Genomic DNA, 22,814 nt, shown 5'->3' with positions numbered 1-22,814 from the left:
TCTGGAAGTTTATACTCTATTCTGACCAAACTAAGCACCCTAGAGCAAAAGATACGCCAGGAGACCACAAAGCCATACGAGGTTTTGGAAAACATGACTGCCCAAGAATTATGCATTTCTTGTATCAAATCAGTTTTGGAATTTGCTCTAAAGCCTTCGGTTACAAGGGGCTATAAACTCCAGGTTTCCCAGTTAAAAATGTTATGGTTGCCTAGATCCACTCTACCTGTAATCACTTGCTGAAGCACTCAAACTGCCAGGCCAGAATCTGTTGTCCTCCTTTGCTTTTCCACCATTACATCTGGTTTCTGCTCCTTTGGATACATTTGCTGTATTTCAGGCTACCTCAACCTCGGCCCTCCAGTTGTTTTGAGACTACAATTCCCATCATCCCTGGCCACTGGTCCTGCTAACTAGGGATCATGGGAGTTGTAGGCCAAAAACATCTGAAGGGCCAAGGTTGAGGAAGCCTGCTGTATATAGATAATCCTTTTAAGGACTTCATAAAGTCTTCTGCTTCCTGATGGCTGAAGCAGAGTTCTTTTTTCCAGTTGCCAAGAAGCATTTTTTAAAGGGCTCCCTCCTGCTTACTGTTCTTGCTCCTGGCTTCAACATGCCCAGGTTCTCTTTCCCATTGCCCAATGGTGCTTTGATTGGTGATTCTCACTCTCTATTATGCCTTCTGGAGACCCTTTACTTAAAAATCACCTGCTCTTTCTGCCCCCCCCCCCCGTGTGTTCGTTCATTCGTTTGTTCGTCAGTCACCCTCTGGTCCTCCCTTCCCAGCTGCTCATAACTGTGCCCTAGTTTGTAAAATGAGTCGACAGAGAAATGAGTCCACCACTGTTCTTCCTTAAGCAGCACTGACCTCCACCTCCTCAGCCTTCCTTCTCTTACACCCTGTGTGCTTGCTCTTTCTTGTATGCATGTTGTTAGGTTAGTTGTGGTTAGAATCAATTGGCTAATTCCCTCACACTAAAGCACTATGTATTGTTACTGAGTGATCATCATTGCCATAAAAGAGATGCATTGTTGCTGAGCTATTCCTCACTGAAGTGTTAAATATGAATATTTTGATTCTCTCCATTTTAAGACCTGTGTGAGTGTAAGTTTCTGAGTAAATCTGCCAATGCACTTTGTTGCCATTGTCTACATATCCTAATTCATTACTCTTCTAGAACATGCATATGTAAAACAAGTGTCTCCTGAAAGCCTAAGTATACAAATAATTCTGCCATTCATAGCTATAACCATCCTTATGCTGCCCTTTCATATATGAATATATTAATTAATGGATCCAGTTTTCCTGGCTGGCCAGGAAGAGAGTGATCTGAGAGTGGAGGATATCAACATCAGTCCCTTGTTATGACTACATCACTTGTTGCTGAGATTTTGACTTTCAGCAGCTTACCTTCTCCGCAGAGGCAGGGCCCCTATTTGGATGGTCTGCTTTTGAAGGCTGATGGAGCAACTTGGTTTTCAGATGACTCTGAGCCTCTTACATTGCCCAGAGGAGGCAATAGAATGAACAGTGGCTTGCTGCCTCTTGTTTGCCAAGCATTTTGAGGCTAAAGTCTTGTGCATCTGCTGGGATCTTGGCTCTGCTGTTACAGATGAATCTCAAGAGGTGTCCAGAGCACTTTCTAGTCCCCCTGTTCTCGATCAGTTTCAGTTTGTAAGGATGTGGACAAAGTGCTTGGTTTGCTTTGGTCATCCACTTGTGCCCTTGCTGATAGCAAATACCGTATTTTTCGCTCCATAGGACGCACTGTTTCCCTCCCAAAACGAAAGGGAAAATCTCTGTGTGTCCTATGGAGCGAAGGCGAGAACCGCGCACAGTGGGAAACGGACTCTCTGGACGCCTCCTTGACAGTGGGCGGGGAGGAGAGCTCCCTCCTCCCTGCCCGCTGTCAAGGAGGTGCCCCAGAGCCGGTTTCCTGCGTTCTTCCCCGCGAATGGGGTTGGTGGGGAGCAACCAGCAGCATCTCCTCTACCCCCCCTGCCTCCGCCGTGATTGGCAGGGGCGAGGGGGAAGCAGGATCAGCCCGAAATCAGGCTTTTCTGCCCCCCCTCCGCAATCGGCAGGGGAGAGGGGGAGGCAGGATCAGTTCCGCTCCCCTTCTCCTCTTTCACAGGGGGGAGGGGGAGGGAGGAAGGGGCAACCCCAACGCACGGCTTCTTTCCTTCCTTCTTCTCTCTGTTCCCTCCCTCCCTCCTTCCCTTTCTCTTCCTCCCTCCCTCTTCCACCCCTTCCTTCCTTCCCTCCCTCCCTCCTTCTTGAGGCTGTCCTCAAGGTCTGCTTGCTTTACAGCAAGGCGAGAGGAGGGATGGACGGGAACCCCTTCCGCCCCTCCTCCCAGCCTTTTAGAGGAGGAAAACAAGAAAAATATTTTTTTTCTTGTTTTTTGCCTCTAAAAATGAGGTGCGTCCTATGGAGCGAAAAATACAGTAATGGACCACCAGCTGGACCAGGGAGGTGATTAATGCCTCATTGCAAATAGGGGGTAGTCCATACCTACCTAAAGAAGGTGATGGTAAGACCACTCCTAAATAAATCCTCAATGGATTCAAAAAACTTAATTACCGGTATCTAATGTCCCCTTTGTGGGGAAGGTTCTTGAGTGTTTGGTCATGGGCCAGAGCCAAGCTCTCTTGGATGAAACCAATTTTCTAGAACCAAATCAATGGGGGTTTAGGCTTGGTTTTCACATCGAAAGTGCTTTGGTCCCCCTGTATAATGACCTTTGTCAGGAGAAAGTCAAAGGGGTGTGTATTCCTGTTAATTCTCTTTGATCTCTCAAGATGTGTTATGGTATAGTATGGTATGGTATTATTCTGGAGTGAATGTCCTAGTTGGGGTGGGCAGCACCACTCACATCTACATGAAACCACTGAATAAGGTCATCTGGAGTTTGGGAGTGGTTGTCAGCAATATGTTGATAATAGGCATATCAGTTTCTCCTTTAGATGTGGCAGTGGACTAGGTGAGAACCAATAAACTGAAGCTTACTCCAAATCAGTATTGGTGGGTTCTCTAGATTGGCTGGGTGGGCCCTCGCCTGTTCAGGATGGGGGTTGCACTCCCTTGGAATGATTAGGTGCACAGCTCGTGGGTACTTATGGAACCACTATGCTTGGCCTTAGTGGTCAAAGTGCTTTCCATCAGCTTTGGTTGCTGGCCCAGCTAGACCCCTATGAGGATAAGGATAGCCTAACTTCTGTGGTCTGTGTCCTGGCAATAGGTTAGATTACTGCAATGTGTTATATGTGGGGTTACTTTTGGAGACTGTTTGGAAACTGCAGCTGGTGTAGAATTGAGTAGACTGATGGCTGACCAGAGCAAGATGGACTGATCATATAAGACCAATCTTGGCACAAGTGCATTGTGTACTAGTAGGTTTGTGGTCTCAATTCAGGATGCTGTTTGTGACCTATAAAGCTTTATGTGGTTCAGGGCCTCAGTATACCAAGAGCTACCTCTTCCACATGAATCAGTCTGGACCCACATTCATCACCTGAGGTTCATCTCTGTGTGCCCCTTATGAGGGCCTTCTCAGTGGTGGCTTTATCTTTGTGGAATGCTTTTTACTCTTAATTTGCAGGGGAAAGGCTCTTTTGCTCATTTTTTGAGTGATGTGGGTTGATTTGGATCCACCCATTTGTGTACTGTGTACAGTATTATGGATGAACATTTTAGGTGTTTATTTTATTCCTGTTCTTGTACTTGGCTTTAATGTTTTGTTTTTATATTGCAAGTTGCTTTGTGTTACTTTTTTTGTGAAAAAGCAACCGACAAATAATAACGTAGTTCTTTGGAATCATCCTGCAGATTGAACAAAGAAGCTTGTGCACTTTCCAATTCTTCATGCTTCAGCAGGATATGGTAGACTCTGAAACATGTTGTAACTTCGTTTTGTGTTGTGGTACTAGCGAGGTTGTTGAATATAAAGCAGGAATGCCAGTGATCCTCAAAATGTGCAAGTGTATTTCACCTAGAGATAAAAGGTTGTCTCCTTCGAATAAAAAAATTCTATTTCTGTAGCATCGTTAGCAGTTTGTATTTACATGTGAATAGTAATGTTTAGTGTTTCCACTTAGGTGCTGCATACAAGGTTATAACTGATGGCCAGGATCCAAAGTAACAGCTGGACTAGTTCCACGTGCCTAAGGGGAATTTATTGAACAGCAGAAAAAGTTTGCTGACCCCTGGTGTAGACGATGATGGGCTAGCTAGGCCAATGGGCTGACACTGTAAGGCCACTTCATAGGTTGAATCCTATGAAGACAAGTCTGTATTTATTCTTCACAGATATAGGTTGCATTTGCATCTAACACTGAGCCCAAACTGCATGCTTTCTTTTAACTATAATTTGTATGAGGTGTATTGCTAGTGAATGCAGTCTGAGTGCTCCTGTTTCCTCCTCCCTTCGTTGAGCTGGGAAACAAACTATAGAGTTACTTCTGAGCAAGGATTTGTGCTTTGTTTCTCTCGCACTGCAACGAAGGAGCCCATGTTTTGTTTTTGGTTTGTTTGAGAGAAACAAATCATGAATGCTGATTAAGATGTGATGTTAAGCCAGCCACTTCATGGCTTGTTTCCCCACCAACTAAGGACAAATTACACAGTGTGGCTTAGTGTTGTGCATCTGTGAATAGAAATTATGAGTGTGCTCTCCAGATATCCCAACATTGATATAACATTCATTCAGTAGTTGTGTCTGTGCATGTGGATTTGTGCAAGTGTCCCTGGCAGGTGATTTCAATGGACGTGTTGATAGCCATAATTGTAAAGTGCAATGGCTTTTAATTGTAATATTGCTGTGAGTGACCTGCAGAGCGAAAGGGCAATGTTAAGATAGCCTGGATACTGTAGCTGCTATTGTGAGGATTATTTTAGTTGTAATTTCCTGACTTTATGGCTTTTAAATTGAGGTATACTCAGCATTTCCCAGTTCAGGTTTTTGCAACTTTAAAATTTGAACTCCTGAGGGTTCAAATAATACTTTTCAAATCAAAAATGCTTCAGATATTCCACGGAACCCTTGGCACTGGGAGTATAGCTAGAGTTCAGGACATGCATTTAGAATTTTGCCCTAAGATATGAAAACAGCCAAATAACCTTTTAATGGTAGGTTTAAAGTGCAGCCTTCTGAATGCTTTTGCCCTTCCCCATCTCTTTTGATGCATTGCTTTCCTTAAGGCCAGAAGCATGCTCTTATGAGGCAGAGGCTTAGGAAGTTCTGACGTAAAGCAATTGTTTTGCAAGATTCTGTCAAGCTAGAAATGGATTCAAGGGTTTGTGGTTTTACGTTTTTCTTACGTTTTCATGCTATGCTAGTATGCCCTGATACAGTGAATAGGAAAAGTGGGGGAGGATACATTGTATTCAGCTGCCATGCTGTTATCGGAGGGATTGTTTCTAGATACAGGTTTAGCATTCATTGGTTGTCTGAAGAAAGCCATTTCATCCGAGGATTGGACAAGAAGCTGCGTCAGTTTGCTGCCCGTCTCCAAGGCAGTGGTGATGCTTCCTCCACAAGCTGGCTAACGTCACAGCTCCATCACCCAGCGGGGTGTGGGCTCACTCTCCCCCCTCCCCCGCTCTGTTTAATTCTGTATTTGCTTCCTGCTGCATTTCTTAATCTGTCTTCTGCCAAATGCTAACAGCATGATATTTTGCAACCATTTAGGTGAATACAAGAAGGACGAACTCCTGGAAGCTGCTAGGTAAGTGCCTGCTCAGAATACAAATTGTTTTTGAAGGGAGGATGTAGAAAGCCGGGATGAAAAATGGGCTTTTATGATCGCTGTCATTCTGTCATTACCCTATTATGAAATTATGCAGATAAACAAGCCTTGTTAGCATGGGTTGCCTTGGATTTTAGCCACTTGCAAAAAGCAAAATAATGTGTTTCTTTGTAATCATGCAGTATGATGGGGGTGCTTGCATTTTGACACAATGTACTCCAAATTTCATTTATGTTTAGAGAGTAATCATTTTAGAAAGAAATAGTATATTAGGATATTTTCTCTTTATTTTATACCTGGAAGGCATATCTTGCGTTTTCTTATTAAAGCCCATCATAAGAAACCTTGAGCAAGAGCTCTGAAGCTATTTATAGTGTTTTGGGGAATGTAGCAAAAATAGATGTTTGGGAAACATCTTTTCAGCAGATACATAAAACCAAGTAAAATATAAATTAAACATTAAATTAATGTTAATCTTTTACTCGGTGTATTCTTAAAGGAAATGTTTCAAGTGTCTGTTTTTTGCAATTTGAAATGCATATTAGGTGGTTCTTTGAACATGCCAGTATATAGAACAGTATATAATGTGAAACTCCATTTCAAATATTTTATAAGGGGCTCTCCCTCTTTCTTACTTCTCTATCATGCAGGAGTGGTAATGAAGAAAAACTAATGGCTTTGTTGACACCTTTAAATGTGAACTGCCATGCAAGTGATGGGCGAAAAGTAAGTCTGTGCATATTTAATACATTTTTGTCATTTTTTTCCCCTGACAGCTAACCTGCATGCCCTGTCAATTTGAAAATATTTTTAACCCATCACTTATGTGGAAGTGTTGTAATTCGTGTCTATTAACTATGAAATTAAATGATGCTATGCTTAATATTGATGGTTTGTGACAGATTGACAGAGGCAGTGGACCGTGCAGTTGAAATCATGCTATTTGTTTCGAATGTCAACTATTGGGCTATGCTTCAGATAGTTCGGCTATAAAAAATAAACTGCATGTTTGGGTTGTTAATAGCTGTAAAATAACAGTCTGTCTAGTATTTTCTTTTTCGTAGCATTGTTCAGTTAAGAAAGGTTAGCAGTCCAAGCCCCTACTACTATGCTTAGCATAGCTAATTCCATATCGGTATGATTTGTGCCTATTGAATTCTCTTAACTTTTGATATTTTTATGCTTTTGATGTCTGGCTGCAGCTTTATATAACGCGAATGTTGAATGAAATGGATTGGGTTAGAAGGGGAAGGGAAGAACCAACAATGACAGGGTACCAGCCAGGCTTTATGACATGTTCTCTTAAATTACATAATGTGCATTTGGCCATTTAATTTTGTTGCTTAGCTATAAATTTTTTGCAATTGGTATACTGGAATTTGCTCTTGGGACTGACCCAGGTCCACACAGATTAGGAATTGTATCCTTCGGTGACTATTTTTAGGGTTTGCCAAAATCTTCACAGCATAGTCTCAAACAGGGATGACCAGCTGCTTTGGCCTGCAAGGCTGGATCATTCCTGCCCAATCTGAGCTGGAGAGGGAAGACTCATAGAAACTGGGGCAGGTTGTGGCCCTTGGTCTCTCAGTTGGTTGTTTTGGAGCTAAATCTTTTTAAAAGAAGTTTATTAATTTGCAATACAAAAAGGGCCAGTTTAAACATTTTTTTTGGTACAAACACTACAAAGCAAGGCTCAGGTAAGTGGCATTTATTTCAATGTTTACAGCTCCTAAGTTTATAACTGCTTATATTTGATGGGGCCATGCCCTTTCTTTTTAATGATGTTGTCTGTGTAATCTGTAACTGAGCTAAAATTATACCCACCAGATTCTTGATTAGTTGTACTGATTTAAAACTTGGCGGCATGCATTGCTTTTGTGTGTGTGTGTGTGTGTGTGTGTGTGTGTGTGTGTGTGTGTTTATATATATATATATATGTGTGTGTGTGTGTGTGTGTGTATATAGTTTTGTTTTTACTTATTTGTTAGAGTGGCCGTCAGTTGCTTTTACTGTCACAGTGAATTGTGTACACTATTCCCCCCCCTCCCAATTTGTCAGTAACTAAGTACTTATGAATCTCCTTAGAACTGTCTGTGCAAGCAACTTATATTTAGAAATTATTCAGATGATTTGTAGTACTGTATCATGGGGAAGTCTTAAGTAATGATATGCAAGTATTTGTGTTTATTTAAAGAGGGGTTTTTTTTTATAATCAGTATTCTTAATATAGAATTCCTGAGCAGAACTTTTTTGTGTAGCTAAACCCCCACAGATAGTTAAATGAGGCCCAAAACAATATGCCATCAAGTTAATGGTTAATGGTTCAGGAATGAGTATATTTGGTAGCTACTGTTGAGAGCTCCTCTGTTGAGAACTGTTCCTACCGTGTGAGGGATCTTGGGGTATCCCTACAGGTCACCAAATGATTAGTTCTTTTTAATCTATTACTGTAACTGTGAAGGCACCATTCAGTTCTCCCCCCTATCAAAATGGCTTATGTCTTCTCTGTTGAAAGTATACTCTCCAAGATTCAAAACTCTACAGGACTCTGACCTGTTCACAGATAATCCACCTGTGCAGCGATTGCCCTTGCTTCTGTCAGAGAATAAGTCACATATCGCATAGGGAACAGTGCATATGTAATGCTTTTGAACCTTGAACCTTGATTGGGGTTAGGGAATGCTGCTGGCTTTTTCATTGACCGAAGGAATGTGATTTTGAGACTCTTGCCTTTCAAGATGTTTCATTCTGTGATACTGCTGGAGCCTTCTGCTCCTTTCCTTCATCTGCCATCCCCAAGGTTCAGTAGTGTACCAAACTGGATAAGTGTCTCGTTGCTCTGGCTTCACCATTAGTATTAGGTAAAGGTAAATACTACCATTAGTATTAAATCCACCCTAAAAGCCACCAAAATCAAGAGCTGGCTTTAGGTAGAATTCAGCATGGCACTATTACAAATGTTCTGTCTACGCAAGCATATCAGCTTGCCAGATGACTCCCCATGTGCTGTTCTGGGGGGGGGGGTTCTCCCCCCCCATGCCATGGGGGGCACATCGGGGGGGGTGATATAGAGAGGAAAGCCCCATTGTGCAAGTGGAAGCCCTTGTGCAGGGCTTCGTTGAGGTTCGTTGGGTGAATCCCGCCCTTCATCTATGAGTTTCAAGACTCCACTATATTAGGCAGGAAATACCTAAGTTGAGTACCAGGTTGCATTCTGCCATCTTTCCATGTCTAAGCATCCAATTAGGCCATAAGGATAGGCATTAACTAGGGGTGTGACCTTTTTGTTGGCCTAGTAAAGATTGCATTCATGTGGATTTGAAATTTATCTGGGAAATTCCCTTTATTAAAACACACACACACTCCCTTTACCCCTCTCTATTATGTTCAGATAAATGAGTAAAATGGTCTGAGCTTCAGATACTTGATATCGTTGATATAGGAAGATAGGCTAGGAGCTAGCCTTAATTTTGGGTCAGGAATCCCACCAATCAGAGTAATGACTGCTGGCTGTGAAAGATTCATGTGCACAGCAGTCATTACTTAAAACAGCAGTGTTTGTGCAACACAAACTGGTTCTAGGCACCAACATTAATTGCTTAGCTGAAATGTGAGGATGCGCTTTTTTTGTATGCAGCTATAAGAGGCTGTAATTCTTCAATAAAATCTTCAACACTGAATATTGTATAGAATTTTGAAGAAACATATATACTGTTGAATTCCATCATTCAAGCTCATAACCTACCGGTACTGAAGTTGTAGTACCTAATATTCTTTGTTTATTAGTAATAACAGCTAGAGGTTGGGGTTTTGCATGGAAAAAAAATAACTCCAATATACTATAAATAAACCTATCAGTCATCCTATATATTTTTAGAATCTATTTGTGCAGTTTTTTGTATTATTTCTAATGAACCCATAACCCTATTATCTGTCAATGAACTGAATTGTAAATGAAGAATTGGCTAGTATCTGTGTTTGAACTCAGAATGCCAAGTGATGAAACATATTGGCAGGAAATCAATGGCAAATATGCTCATCAAAGAAAAAAAATTAAACAGTAACACCAGGAAAAATAAATTCAATTAGATAATTCAGTTAGACAAGCTATGTATATTGTGTTGACACAATACAGAAGAAAATGATACAAACTCATTTTTACATTACCAAACAACTTTTACAATATTGCATTAAAATAAATTGCCTCTGCATTACTCTTCAAAAAGATCTTGCAAAGCTTAGCTCTGCATAAATGCTTCTGTGTGACATAAGGGAAGCTTTCATAGTGGGCAGCAATGGAACCACAGCTATCCCTTTGGAAGCAGTAATATACAGCAAGGCTAGGAAACAAGAAGTTACCCAACTCCTTCTCCCACCAGTCAAAGCCTGCAAGGCCAATGGTCTGGGATAACGTTGTTGTAGTCTGACAACATCTGGAGGGCTGCAGGTTCCATATCATTGCAGTGATGACCAGAGTAAAATGGTAGTTACTTATTCCAGCTTTACTGCTGGTGCTCAAACTATCATAAAACACACTATAACAACATCTGCTAATTTATTTACTTCAGAGCAGTGGGATTGTCATCAGTGTTTGTTTACACTGGATGAGCGTTTAGACCAGAAAAGGTTTCAACGTGGGATCTGTTTGTGTAGATTGGCCCTTACTGAGCTGCAGTTCTCCAGACTGCCAATTCTTTTAAAAGTTCTCCCCATCACCCCCTTAAACCTTTATAGTGCAAGTTCGGACCTCTGGACTTGCTTAACTGTTTGCTTTCTGTCATGTTAAAGTGTGTTTCTGGAACTTTCTGCAGTGTTGTTTCATGGTGCTGGAAACTGGAGAATAAAAGCAGCTTGATACAGAAATTAATTTCCTTTTCATGCTGTGCATACTTAACAACAAAGCCCCTAAACATAAATGGAGGCCCATAGGGAGATGCAAGACCAATGCAGAGCCAAAAAATAACTCATCATGCTTTCTGCAAATACAAATGAGCCAACTGAGTGCATCTTATTTCAGAAGACAGAGCCTTTATAGTATTTCACTACTTTCCTTAACTATCACCTGGAGAGAGGGAGCCATTTCATCTTCTTCCTGTTGCCTTGTATGAATTGATGCAATGTGGGAAAATGACTAGCACGGGAAGTCTTAAAAACCTTTTCAATTCTGCATGTGAGAGTAAATAGGGCAAGTGTTTCCTTTCTCTTTGCTGTTATAAATCCATATAATTACAATGAAGTATCTAAACCCAGAAAATCTTTTGTATAAACTTGAAAACAAAACTAGGCACATCTGTATTTGGAGTGGTTTTGGACACTTCATGTGGGGATTGGGGGGGGGAGGAAGCTCTTACCTTCTGTTCTTGGTTATTCATATAACCTACCCTACTTGGGTATCATATATTGTTCTTCGTCCAAACCCTGTACCCCTTTTATCCTTCAGCAGCCCTGTAATGGTACATGTAGTTTGAGAGACATCAACTGGCCCAAGGTCACCCAGTGAGCTTCAGGACTGATACAGTTACTGCACCATACTAGTTAGTTCAAATTCAAATTCAGATATGAGAAGTCACTGTTTCTCCTATTCACCATTTTATATACTGTTCAAAGCCATTCTTTGCTTACAGGCTGTAATTCTTAATTCTTGAGGAAAACAAACTCAAGTCCCCATTTTGGAGTAGTTTCCCATTGTGTTTACATTTAACTACCATAAACAGGATTCTGGAATGCAATGTTTGCTTTTGTTTGGCTTTTAGATGTTGATGATGCAGTTGGAAAAGCTAATGGATTTTTACAAGAACATTTTCTGTTTTCCAAGCATTGTGTGTTTCTTACCCTTAAATACAAAGTAATTTGAGAAATTTCACTCTTACTGGTTACCTACTGAAATGGAAACTGGAAGATTCTCGTCAAACCCAGCAATAGCATTCTGTATAACCACCCCAAATAACTTGCGCTAGACTGCTTCCATTAGTCCCCAGATGACATCAATACATTATTCTACAGTCAGGAAAGGATCTTCATTTGTTTACACAAAGATCTTAAAGAGGATCATTCACAATGCTGGAATACCCGTGGAAGTGATAGGCTACTGTGGTATGAGCTGAGGTGGCATAATGGTTAGATTGAGTGTTCAGCTAATACAAGGAAGATGCCACTCAGCCATTCAGCTTACTGAGTAATCTCTGCCAGTCACCATCACACTGACTTCACACACACACACACACACACACACACACACACACACACACACGGATGGCATTACCACCCTCCTTCAGTTCCATGAAAGAAAAGGTGGCATATAAATGTAAGACATACTAATACAAAAACAAAAAACAGCCTTTCAGTTTGAGCAAGGAAAAATGTTTCTTTTGTCATTCTTGTGATGTTTAAGCCCTTCATTGTTTGTCTCATCTGTAAAGTAAAAAACAAAACAAAACACCTGCTAATGTACACATTCTTACAAAAGAGTGCCAGTTTCTTAAACTTGTAAAGTGGGTGGTAAAGCTGTTTGGGAAGGCTAATTATGATGATTTTTCAATACTAGATACTAAATTATTTTAGACAAATAAGAATTTGAAAAATCAAGTAATGCAATGTTTCACTTTGGAATATTTTAGGTGTTCAATATTTGGAAGGAAGAGTTATAGGAGTTCATAGGAGACTATAGTAATGTTTGTTTACTGTTTACCTATGGTAGTCACCTCATATTTACCCTCAAACGAAATAATGCTTAAGGCATTATATTTATCATTTTAAAAGGGCTGTGTTTAGGGCAAAAATGCTGTCCTTTTGCATCACATTAGTAATGCAGGGGTCACCAACCCTTTTGAGCCCCTGGGTAGGCACACTGAGGTTGATGAGCAATGTGTGTTCTTGAACATATGTGTAATACATTTGGTTACTTCACTTATGGAGCGCCTGCCAGAATGTTTTTTTGCATCAGATTCTGATACAAATTAGATGTGCTAAGATACCCAGTTTGTATCTATTAGAAACTGACTGGTGGTGCCATGGTATAAACTCTTTACAATCAAAATACTTTCTCCCTTCTGCAGTTCTCTTTCCATAGGCAGAGATCTGTTTCCAACACCAAAGCTAAAAAGGCTACGATCACCATATTTCCCTCCACAGAAGATGTCCACTCCAGGTTTTCTGGTGACCAGCTGTTCTCTAAGAGCACCTCAGTTTTCCTGCACGAAACCGGCAGGGAATCTTCATCCTCCTTGGTGTTTATCTTTAAACAATTTGCTTCAAACTGTTTCCCCCTTTCTGGAGTGAGAAGTGAGGTGTGAGGGGAGAGTCCTGCTCTGAGTGTCCCTCTGCTGTAGATGCTGCCAAAGAGATTGGAGAAAAATTATGCTGAGATGATGTCACAGGGAAGAGTAGCAGATGAAGGCAAATACAGAAATGGGAAATAAAAAAATTGAGGGTAGTAAAAAAGAGGTTTTAAAATGCTGCTCCCAGAAGCAGGAGCTGGCGTGGAAATTTAATAAAGCTGCCGGCAGGGAGAATGCTGACAATTTAAAGAAAAATAAATAAATGCCAAAGGTTAGCACTGGTCACACTACAGAGCTTGCCCCAAGCATGCATGTGTTAGGGTGCATATAAGGAGCCTACACATGGCAGCTGCTCATTCTTAATTTATTCAGTGCAGACAAGCTCATCACATGATGCACCTTCAGTGTGTGAAGAAGACTCTTGGGATTTATCCTAGCCAGAAACTATACCCTAAGTCGGTTCACCAGATATAAACCCTTGCTTGCCATAGCAACTGTAATTGCACCTCCTGGTTGCCGAGCAGGTTTTAAGTGTATCCAGTTGTGAGAGGACCATGATGGGACAGCAGGGTCACTTAAACTGTCTGGGGCTAATTTCCCCAAAGCTGGAATGCAAGAAGTGTTTTTCATTAACTTTGGGGAAGCTAGACTGATTTAACCTAGAGAATGTTAATTAAGCTGAGACTTGGATTTGGTATTTGCAATCAGTGAGAGAAGTTGAAAGTAGGGCAACCACTTTTAAACAATTGATCTGTTCAACAGATTAAATACCTTGTACATCAGTTTAAGGGACGCAGGTGGTGCTGTGGGTTAAACCACAGAGCCTAGAGCTTGCCGATCAGAAGGTTGGCGGTTCGAATCCCTGCGATGGGGTGAGCTCCCATTGCTTGGTCCCAGCTCCTGCCAACCTAGCAGTTCGAAAGCACGTCAAAGTGCAAGTAGATAAACAGGTACCGCTAGAGCAGGAAGGTAAACGGCGTTTCCGTGTGCTGCTCTGGGTCGCCAGAAGCAGCTTTGTCATGCTGGCCACATGACCTGGAAGCTGTACGCCGGCTCCCTCGGCCAATAATGCGAGATGAGCGCCGCAACACCAGAGTCGGTCACGACTGGACCTAATGATCAGGGGTCCCTTTACCTTTACATCAGTTTTAAAAAAACTTGATCTCTTGGGTAGTGGTAGCTAGATATGTCATTGGAAATATTCAGTCTGTTGATAAAATGCATATAATGTTACTGTATATTCCTGCGTATAAGACTACTTTTTAGCCCAGGAAAATCTTCTCAAAAGTCGGGGGTCGTCTTATATGCCGGGTCGTATTTCTTATACGGCGAGTATATCCCAAATTCTATATTTTAACTGGAAAAGTTGGGGGTCGTCTTATATGCCCAGTCATTTTATATGCCGGAATATACGGTATATACAATGTTGTTATAACAGAATCTGCGATGTAGCCTTTTAAACTAAACTTATTGAACATTTGTAAATGTTTGTTCTGTCTGTCTAAGATGAAAGTAGCCAGTTTCTCTTTTGTTGTGAAAGAAAGCAAATGAACACACTCAAAATGGACAGTATTTTAATGGTTAAATAGTGGATAGAGAATGCACTTTTGATAGATTAATAGGGAGCTACAGAGAAGGCAGCAGCCAGAAGAATTTCTTTAATCTACTGGGAAAAGAAAACAGAGGAAGGGGGTATATTATTGATGATAAGTTTATCCCTATGCCCACTTCAAGTAGCCTATGCATGCAAGCTGTTCTGGTGTTTTGAGGCTGCCGCTCATGTGAGGTGGTTCTCATAGGAAATCTGTGCAGAACATAGAAGGTGCTTTGTAATTGCTCCCCAGCCAGAGTTGCCATTTCTGCCTGCAGTAGCTGTCTGTGTGGAAACTTGCCTTACTCAAAGAAAGAGTCTTAATTTCATTCTTTTTTGTTTCTGCCTTTTATTACAGTCTACTCCGTTACATTTGGCTGCAGGATACAACAGAGTTCGGATAGTCCAGCTTTTGCTTCAACATGGTGCTGATGTCCATGCGAAGGATAAGGGGTACGTAAGACAGTACTGTATAATGAACTCACTGGCTTTGTTAGCGCTAGCAAAGCAGGTGGATACTAGTGAAAGGGCCTCTTAAATAGTTGCACCTAATTATGAAAATAACCTTCCCACAAAGGCTTACCCTTTGGGCAGCAGTAAAACCTTGGTTATTCTCCCAAGCATTTCAAATCTTGTAGATGTTACAATGATGTACATTTGGAGTAAAGTTTTGAGATCACAAAATTGATTATATATCACACGCAGCAGCTCCCCGCCCCCAGTGGCTTAGAGCAGTGGTTTTCAAACTGCATTCTGGGGGAGGTACAATGGTTCCTCGACAGATATGTCTGTGTTGAAAGTGAAGGGAGATAAACAATGCATTTTTTTCTAGTGTGGTCAGGGTGTTTCCACGCCATATTTTATTTGTCACACCTTTACAAATTAGTCTGTTATATTTTGTAACAATTTTCTGTTCTTCTAAAGTTTTCCTTTGTGCTCTGACCTCATTTTTGCATTCAGGATTTTTTTTTAAAGCTCCTCTTCTCTTGCTTGTGAAGTAGTTGGAACCTTTGTACAAAGGCAAGGAAGAGGCGCATTTCAAATGTTGGAATAAGATATAGCAAAGTGCTTTAAAAAGTGGCTTGCAAATAGGGCTCAGAAAGGATTTTAAAAGTTGGTCATGTGGAACAGCTGCTGTGCTGCCTCTCTGGATGAGTTCAAGCAATCTTACCGTCTGTGCCAGGCATCCCCAAACTGCGGCCCTCCAGATGTTTTGGCCTACAACTCCCATGATCCCTAGCTAACAGGACCAGTGGTCAGGGATGATGGGGATTGTAGTCCAAAACATCTGGAGGGCCGAAGTTTGGGGATGCCTGGTCTATGCATCAGAATTCCCATTTGTGCAGGCCTAAATCATGTGACTGATACCCTGCACGAAACTGGGCAGTGCAGTGTTGCTTTTGTTACATGCTCAGATTTTCATAAAATCCTGCACCTGGCTAGAATCTATGACCAAGCATCTGTTTGAATAATAATGTATTGAGGTTAAATTACATTTTACATCTTTAAATGTCTCTTGCTGCAGCCAATTTGGTTCTAAGTTGCCTAATTATTACTTTTTAGGTAATGCAATTTTAATGCTTTATTTATTGCAGTGGACTTGTGCCCCTCCACAATGCATGTTCCTATGGACATTATGAAGTTACAGAACTGCTGTTGAAGGTAACGTTAAAGAGAAGTAATTCCTTAATGTTACGTAATTAATTGAAGGAAATAATTAAGTGTGCTGTCATGTTTACTATTTGTGTGTTGTTCTTTATTGTGTGATTATTTGTATTTTTAAGTTAAATTGTGTAAGCAGCCTTGCAGACCCCGTGAACTAAATGTGGCAATAGCAATATAAATGTCCATATGTATGGAATACGGTATGTCTTGTGGGGGTCTTTCTGTGTAGTCAAACAAATGAAAGAACAATGTTTGAGGGACACACATTTCTCATCAATGAGGCCATTTTTCAAACAATAGCATATGATTAACTGAATTTGTGTGTGATTGTGACATATTTGTGATTGCAATATTACACCCTGAAGAATACGCTGTAAAAATTAGGTGTTACACTATCCATAACATGTAAATTTGCTAAATCAATGGGGCCCCTTTAACTGAAGTCCATAATATTTTTTTTATTATGCCATCTTATTAAAAACTAAGGGAAAATAACAGACCTGGTCCACATTCCACACATATGAGATAGGAGAGTATTTCCCCCATATTACAGAGACTGGGTTACGTCTAGCTAAATTATTACGTGATTGGAGTGACTTCTGCTCTCCTTCTATGCAGCCCCCTCACTGCCCCATATATATCTGCTCCAGAGGGTTTGGGAAACACCCCCAAGCAGATTTGGAGGGTTGGAGGAGGAAGTTCTGTTGTGCAAGTGGAAGTCATGCAATAATTTAAGTTAGATACAACCTATTACTTGCCACAAGCCAACCACTGTTTGTGGCTGAGTCGAGGTTCAAAATAGGGTGTTTTTTACCTGCTATGCTACACCAAGACTTACTGAAACTGACATATTTTTTTAAAAAAAACTCCGTAATCTCATGTTCTGAGAGAGACTCTGGGCTTTCAATAAACATTTGTAAGCAGCAAACCTGGAGCACATTCTTTCTATCAAGTGCATATTATTTTAACATGTATTAAAATATCGATTCATTATAATCAAAGGTTTCATTAGATGACACCTATTCTGTTTAGCACTGAAAGTTAACTGTGGTACTGACACTACATAGAAGGATCTGTACAGTTTAACTCTTATTCTTTCCTTACTTAGCATGGTGCCTGTGTTAATGCGATGGATCTTTGGCAGTTTACTCCATTGCATGAAGCTGCTTCTAAGAATCGTGTGGAAGTTTGTTCTTTGTTACTCAGCCATGGTGCAGATCCAACGTTGGTCAACTGTCATGGAAAGAGTGCTGTTGACATGGCCCCAACGCCTGAACTGAAAGAGAGGCTTACCTGTAGGTATCATTAGGGTGCAAAATACTGTATTTCACATCTAGAAAGGCCTCTTTGTGCTCTACAGAGTGTGATATTGATCAGATAATTCAGCTCCCCGTAAACCTCAACTTTTTTCTTCTTATTTTAAAGCAAAGATGGTTGCAAAGATCATTTTGATGTGGGAATTTCTGGTGAAATCTCAGAGGGGTTGCTGTGTAACATTTTGAGCAGTCATAGGGTAGGGTTTCAATGCCTGGAGTTCCTTCCCCTCATCATGACCAGCAGAAGCAGAATACATTGTTCGAAATAATGAAAACTACGTAATAAATTATGCAAACAGAGAATAATCATGCGAGTTGTTTGTGTAATATTTATTTATTTACTTTGCTTAATTACTGCCCTTATAATATCTGCTTCATATGTGTTAATAGATTTCGCTATTGTCACACAATTTGGGTCACTTTGGGGACAACATTCTAATTTATTTCAGGCATTAAAAGTCAGTTCAGAAACCTTTCCTTGCAACCTTTTTCTTGTTAATCTTCTCTTATCAACATATTTGGCAGATCAGAAGTGTGTGTGTGTGTGTGTGTGTGTGTGTGTGTGTGTAGTCCTTTAGGCAGCATTTATACAAGTCACTGAGCATCTAAACTAATTTTGCATTTAGGCTGAGTGGCATTGAAATAGAAACCCCCCTTTACCTCTCAGCCCAAGAATGTTGTTTTGTCTTCACAAGCTTCACTTGAGAGAACGCAGTAGGACAGTTCTTAGTGAACTATGTGGAATTATAGTGTCCCTCTTAACTGTTGTTTGGCTTTTCTGAGCTAATGCTGTACAATTCTGACAGTCATGAATATTGTTTATTTCCCCTGCAGATGAATTCAAAGGACATTCCCTACTACAAGCAGCAAGAGAAGCTGACTTAGCCAAAGTAAAGAAGACACTTGCCTTGGAGGTCATTAATTTCAAGCAGCCACAGTCCCATGAGACAGCACTGGTGAGATCATAGAGTCACTCTGCTTGCTTTAGGCAGCATGTAAGGTTTTGTATACATAATTGTGGCTGAAGTTATCCCATAGTTAAGATCGGCGTTTTCAAGGTAAATCTAGTTCAGCCCATCACATATCTAATGATGCTTGACCTGCCAGTGACTTAATGCTGAGCTAAGGAAGAACCAGTCGTAAGCATCTTCTTTCATGTTTACACCATTTGAGCAGGGATCTGAGAATTCTGCCATTCATAATTAAATGTTTTTCACTTGACTACTCTGCTTTGAAATGAATAGTTTGATCCCTCATTACATGTCAGGGGACCTCCGTACAGGAAGCCTCCGCCTCTCCTGTTGACCAGCACTTCGCCCAGTGAGAGCAGCAGCAGCGGGTCAGGTGGGGAGAATGAGGAAGTTAGTGGGTTGGAGGAGTCAGGGCTCGGCTATGCTAGAGAGCCATTGCAACGCCCTGACCAACAGGTGGAGGGGAACAGGCAGCCGTTTCCGGCGCCACCAAACGTAAGATCAGGAGGAGGCGTTTCGGGGTGCCCAAATTCTTATGCTGGGCACGTAACAGGAAATGTCCACTCCCGGATTCTGTGAGTGACTGAGAGGTCATGTTTTCTGCTATCTCTGCACTGTAAATACTATGCACAATAAAACTCTTAAAGACAGAGAGGACTTGGGCGTCTTTACTCAAGAGTAGCCGCAACAGCACCATTACAGTACATCATGTATTTTTGCAGCTGTAATTGCTTCAGCAGCTTTCAAAATCTGCTAGAGTAAAAAAAAAAAAGGGTTGCGTATCTGTGGGCATGATGGCACAAGCTGTAGCCTGTGCTGTGAGAGGCAAGGGAGGCAAGCAAACCAACTAATTTAGCTCCTCCCTTTATCCTCCCAGCTGCCACCAAGTGGATAACCTGCCTGCCTCCACTAAACAGCCCTTAATGTCTGGAATTTATTTAGTGGCCCAGCAAACTTTCTATATCAAGTAGTGTGGTAAGGCAATTAGTGTGGGGCAAACAACAAAGCCTCTGACATGTTTAACCCAAATTTAGATTTTATAAAAGATTTTGTAAGGCGGCAATGTAAAAAATAATCGTGACGGTCTTTATTCAACAGTAATGATTTAAAACAGTTTGAACAAAGCAGATAAAATGAAAATAAATAGGAAAACAAGTTCATCTAAACCTAGTCCAGATTGTTTCCCTACCAAGTTGATACTTTTATCAGGCAGTGTCCATCTCTCTTATTCAGGATCTTCTGTTCCTGGAATCTGGATGCGTAGCTGTCCTTTAGCTTCCTTCTTTTGAGTCTAGCTCTTTCCTATTTCACCAGCACTGTTCTCACTCTTTCTAAACTCCATTTGCCAGCTTTACTTACATGCATTATTTCAGGTGACCAGTCAGAAGGGCAGTAGAATTCTGCTTGAGATTCTTTTTCATAATTTCATCTGATTCATGTTTAGGTTTCATTTGCACCTCACGTGTTCGCTTCATGCAATGAACTTCTGACCTGCCTGGTTATAGAACAGAGAGCGAAAAGCAGCCATTTTATAACCGAAAAGCAAAAGACAAAATGGTTGAAACAGTTTCATCCTTCCACAGTTGGAAAGACACGACTGTAGAGCGCCAGTTCAAATATATCATAGTACGTCCTCTAACAGCGACTGTGCTGAGGTTAAGGTGAGGGATCATATTGTCCCTCTCACCAGCCCCTCCTCATTGGTGCTCAAATTCCCTTTCCAGTGTTTGCATTAAGGGCTACGTCTGCATCACCAAAGCAGTGTGTGATCTTGTAACCCAGGGGTAAGGAACCTGTAGCCCTCCCGATAAAGTTAGACTTCCACCAGCCACAGCCAGCATGGCCAGTAGTCAGGAATGATGGAGTTGTGGTTTAGTTGCATCTGCATTGCTGCCAAGTATCCCGTTTTTCGCGGGAAACCCCCGTATTTTAAACAGTTTCCTGCTGGCAACCCGGATTGAAAAAAATCCCGTTAATCCCCTGGATTTCCTACCTGCCAGGGGGGCTCCATTTTGGGTCCTAGCGCCGCCCGATTTCCGGTGCCCAGACATGGGTAGTGCAGCACCGGAAGTCGCTTCTAAATTCGGACATGTGTAGAAGCGACTTCCGGTGCTGCTCCACCCATGTATGGGCACTGGAAATCGGGTGGCGCCGTCACCGGAAGTTGCTTCTATGCATGTCCAGACATGCATAGAAGCGACTTCCAGTGCTGCGCCGCTGCTGATCCCGCATTTTTCAGCAGGAGACTTGGCAGCTATGAAAATCTGTAGGGGCACAAGTTCTCCTTCTCCCAGGACCAGCCCGTCCGTGAGACAGCTGCCTCAGGTGGTAGAACTCAAGGTCAATGTCAGAGAAGTGCCTGTGAAGGCTTCCGCGTTCTGATAAGATCTCGCAAGAGCCCCATGAAATCCCCCTGGGCTCTTGCGAGATCTTGCTGGAAGCTGCAGCCACACAACCCCAATAAGTGATGCTTTGGCGGGGGCGCATGACACCTTCCTGTTTTGGCTCAGGTGGCAAAGCGCAGTGGGCCGCCCCTGCCAATCTCTGGGATACATTAGACCTATCCCAGAATATCTTGTGCTTTCTATTATAGCTTTGTACTAAATACATATGAAGTAGGAGCAACAATTCATGTTTTACTCCAGGGAAATGGAAAGCGTTTGATGTCTCCAAATTATTGCATTACACCTCAGCACACACACACACACACCCCAAAAAGCCGTTATAGGTTCTAAGTGCACTTTTTGCATTCGTACTAAGATTTTCACATGAGAACAAGTTCAAAATATGATAGTACAGTATGTGCAATATATTTTATGTATTACCTGGTGTCCACAGAAAGGACACGTGCATATAGAACGATGGACATTGCTGGAGCTCTGCTTGTCAATTTGTTGTGGCGTTTCCTACAGAGGAAGCAAAGCCGTGACTCCATTTAAGTAGCAGATTGCATCTTCGGCACAGGGAATTACTCTGGCACATAAAGGGCTACTTGAACTTAAATCACTTGCATACATTTCTGCTTTGAACCCCTGACCCAGTCCTGCAACCTAAGAAGCAACTTCCTTGTTGTACAGTATTACGATTTATACGGGTTAACTGCAGCCTTCTCATCTTGTATTTCCAGCATGTCCTTCAGTTTTGATTTCCAACCCTTGGCTTAAGTTTTCCCACATTGCCTTTTTTTGCAGCACTGTGCTGTGGCTTCTCTTCACCCCAAACGGAAACAAGTCACTGAGTTGCTGCTTCGGAAAGGAGCAAACGTCAATGAGAAGAATAAAGAGTATGTTTTCTTCTTTTAAAACAGCAACGTTTGTGTTTAGATGAAATGGACACATTCTGAAACTTAAATTTATTTGTATCTTTCTTTTCCAAACTAGTTTCATGACACCTTTGCATTTTGCTGCTGAACGAGCTCACAACGACGTTATGGAAGTTCTTCATAAACATGGAGCAAAGGTAAATATTGGACTATGCCTAATTTTCCACACCCGTGTTCTTGTGTGCTAGTCCTACAGGTATGAAAAAATAGGGAAACATTTACTCTGATAATTTATTTGTGGTTCTGTGGAAATGGTGGAGGTTCAACTCTCTGCTTCTTTTTACACAAACAAATGTAGCTGTTACATTTTCGTTGATTCCAACTTTGATAGTTGGAAGTAATTATTTGCACCCATTTCCTCTCCAGACATCTGAACAGAAGTCTGGGTCTGCTAGCATGAGGTTTTGGAGAAGCTTGTTTGTCATACGTTCTTTGACTTTGTAATCTCTGCTTGATATGATCCTGGTAAAAGTCTGTCTTAGCTTTGAAGAATTTACCGGGATAAAATGTTCTCCTTGTATAATTTCCTGCCAGGCTTTTAAAGATTCAATTTGGATGAGAGCTTTGATATTAGACAGGAAATCATAGGGTGCTTTCACATCTGAAGTCTGCAACTCAGACCATGATAATATTGAGTGTTATGGAATAAGAAGAGCTGCAATATGCCTTTTTTCAGCACACCTGTTAACTATCTCTGCACTGAACCATCACAGCTACATTTCACCCATTTCATTGTTTGGCACTAATGTCCTAGCTGCAGCTGGGCCACAAAACTCATAATCTACCCACCTTTGTCCTGTCTAAATTTACATCTTTTTGTTCCAATCAACCAGTGTATAATCAAATAAAAATGCTAATTCAAATTGCTCCTGATATCCAAAGTGCTTGGGCACATGTAATGTTTACATATTTTTCAAAGATAAA

The 22,814-nt window shown here is 41.3% G+C and overlaps 1 protein-coding gene across 2 annotated transcripts in view; it reads left to right on the top strand.

The window, feature by feature from the left end:
• The window catches only part of TNKS (tankyrase), a 75,456-nt gene that overhangs the window by 20,468 nt on the left and 32,174 nt on the right, over positions 1-22,814 (top strand). Inside the window, exons 4-12 of one of the 2 annotated variants that reach the window (XM_035140373.2) lie at positions 5,691-5,727; positions 6,399-6,474; positions 12,804-12,974; positions 14,975-15,069; positions 16,212-16,278; positions 17,390-17,576; positions 18,432-18,553; positions 21,760-21,851; positions 21,949-22,027. In XM_035140373.2, coding sequence (XP_034996264.2) covers positions 5,691-5,727; positions 6,399-6,474; positions 12,804-12,974; positions 14,975-15,069; positions 16,212-16,278; positions 17,390-17,576; positions 18,432-18,553; positions 21,760-21,851; positions 21,949-22,027 — 926 coding nt within the window. The remainder of the gene's footprint in view (positions 1-5,690; positions 5,728-6,398; positions 6,475-12,803; positions 12,975-14,974; positions 15,070-16,211; positions 16,279-17,389; positions 17,577-18,431; positions 18,554-21,759; positions 21,852-21,948; positions 22,028-22,814) is intronic. The other variant, XM_035140372.2, reaches the window with a different exon arrangement.

The sequence above is a fragment of the Zootoca vivipara genome, chromosome 16, assembly GCF_963506605.1.
Source record: "Zootoca vivipara chromosome 16, rZooViv1.1, whole genome shotgun sequence".
NCBI lineage: Eukaryota > Metazoa > Chordata > Lepidosauria > Squamata > Lacertidae > Zootoca > Zootoca vivipara.
The sequence above is the reverse complement of the archived record's forward strand: the minus strand, read 5'-3'. Positions and strand labels throughout refer to the sequence as shown.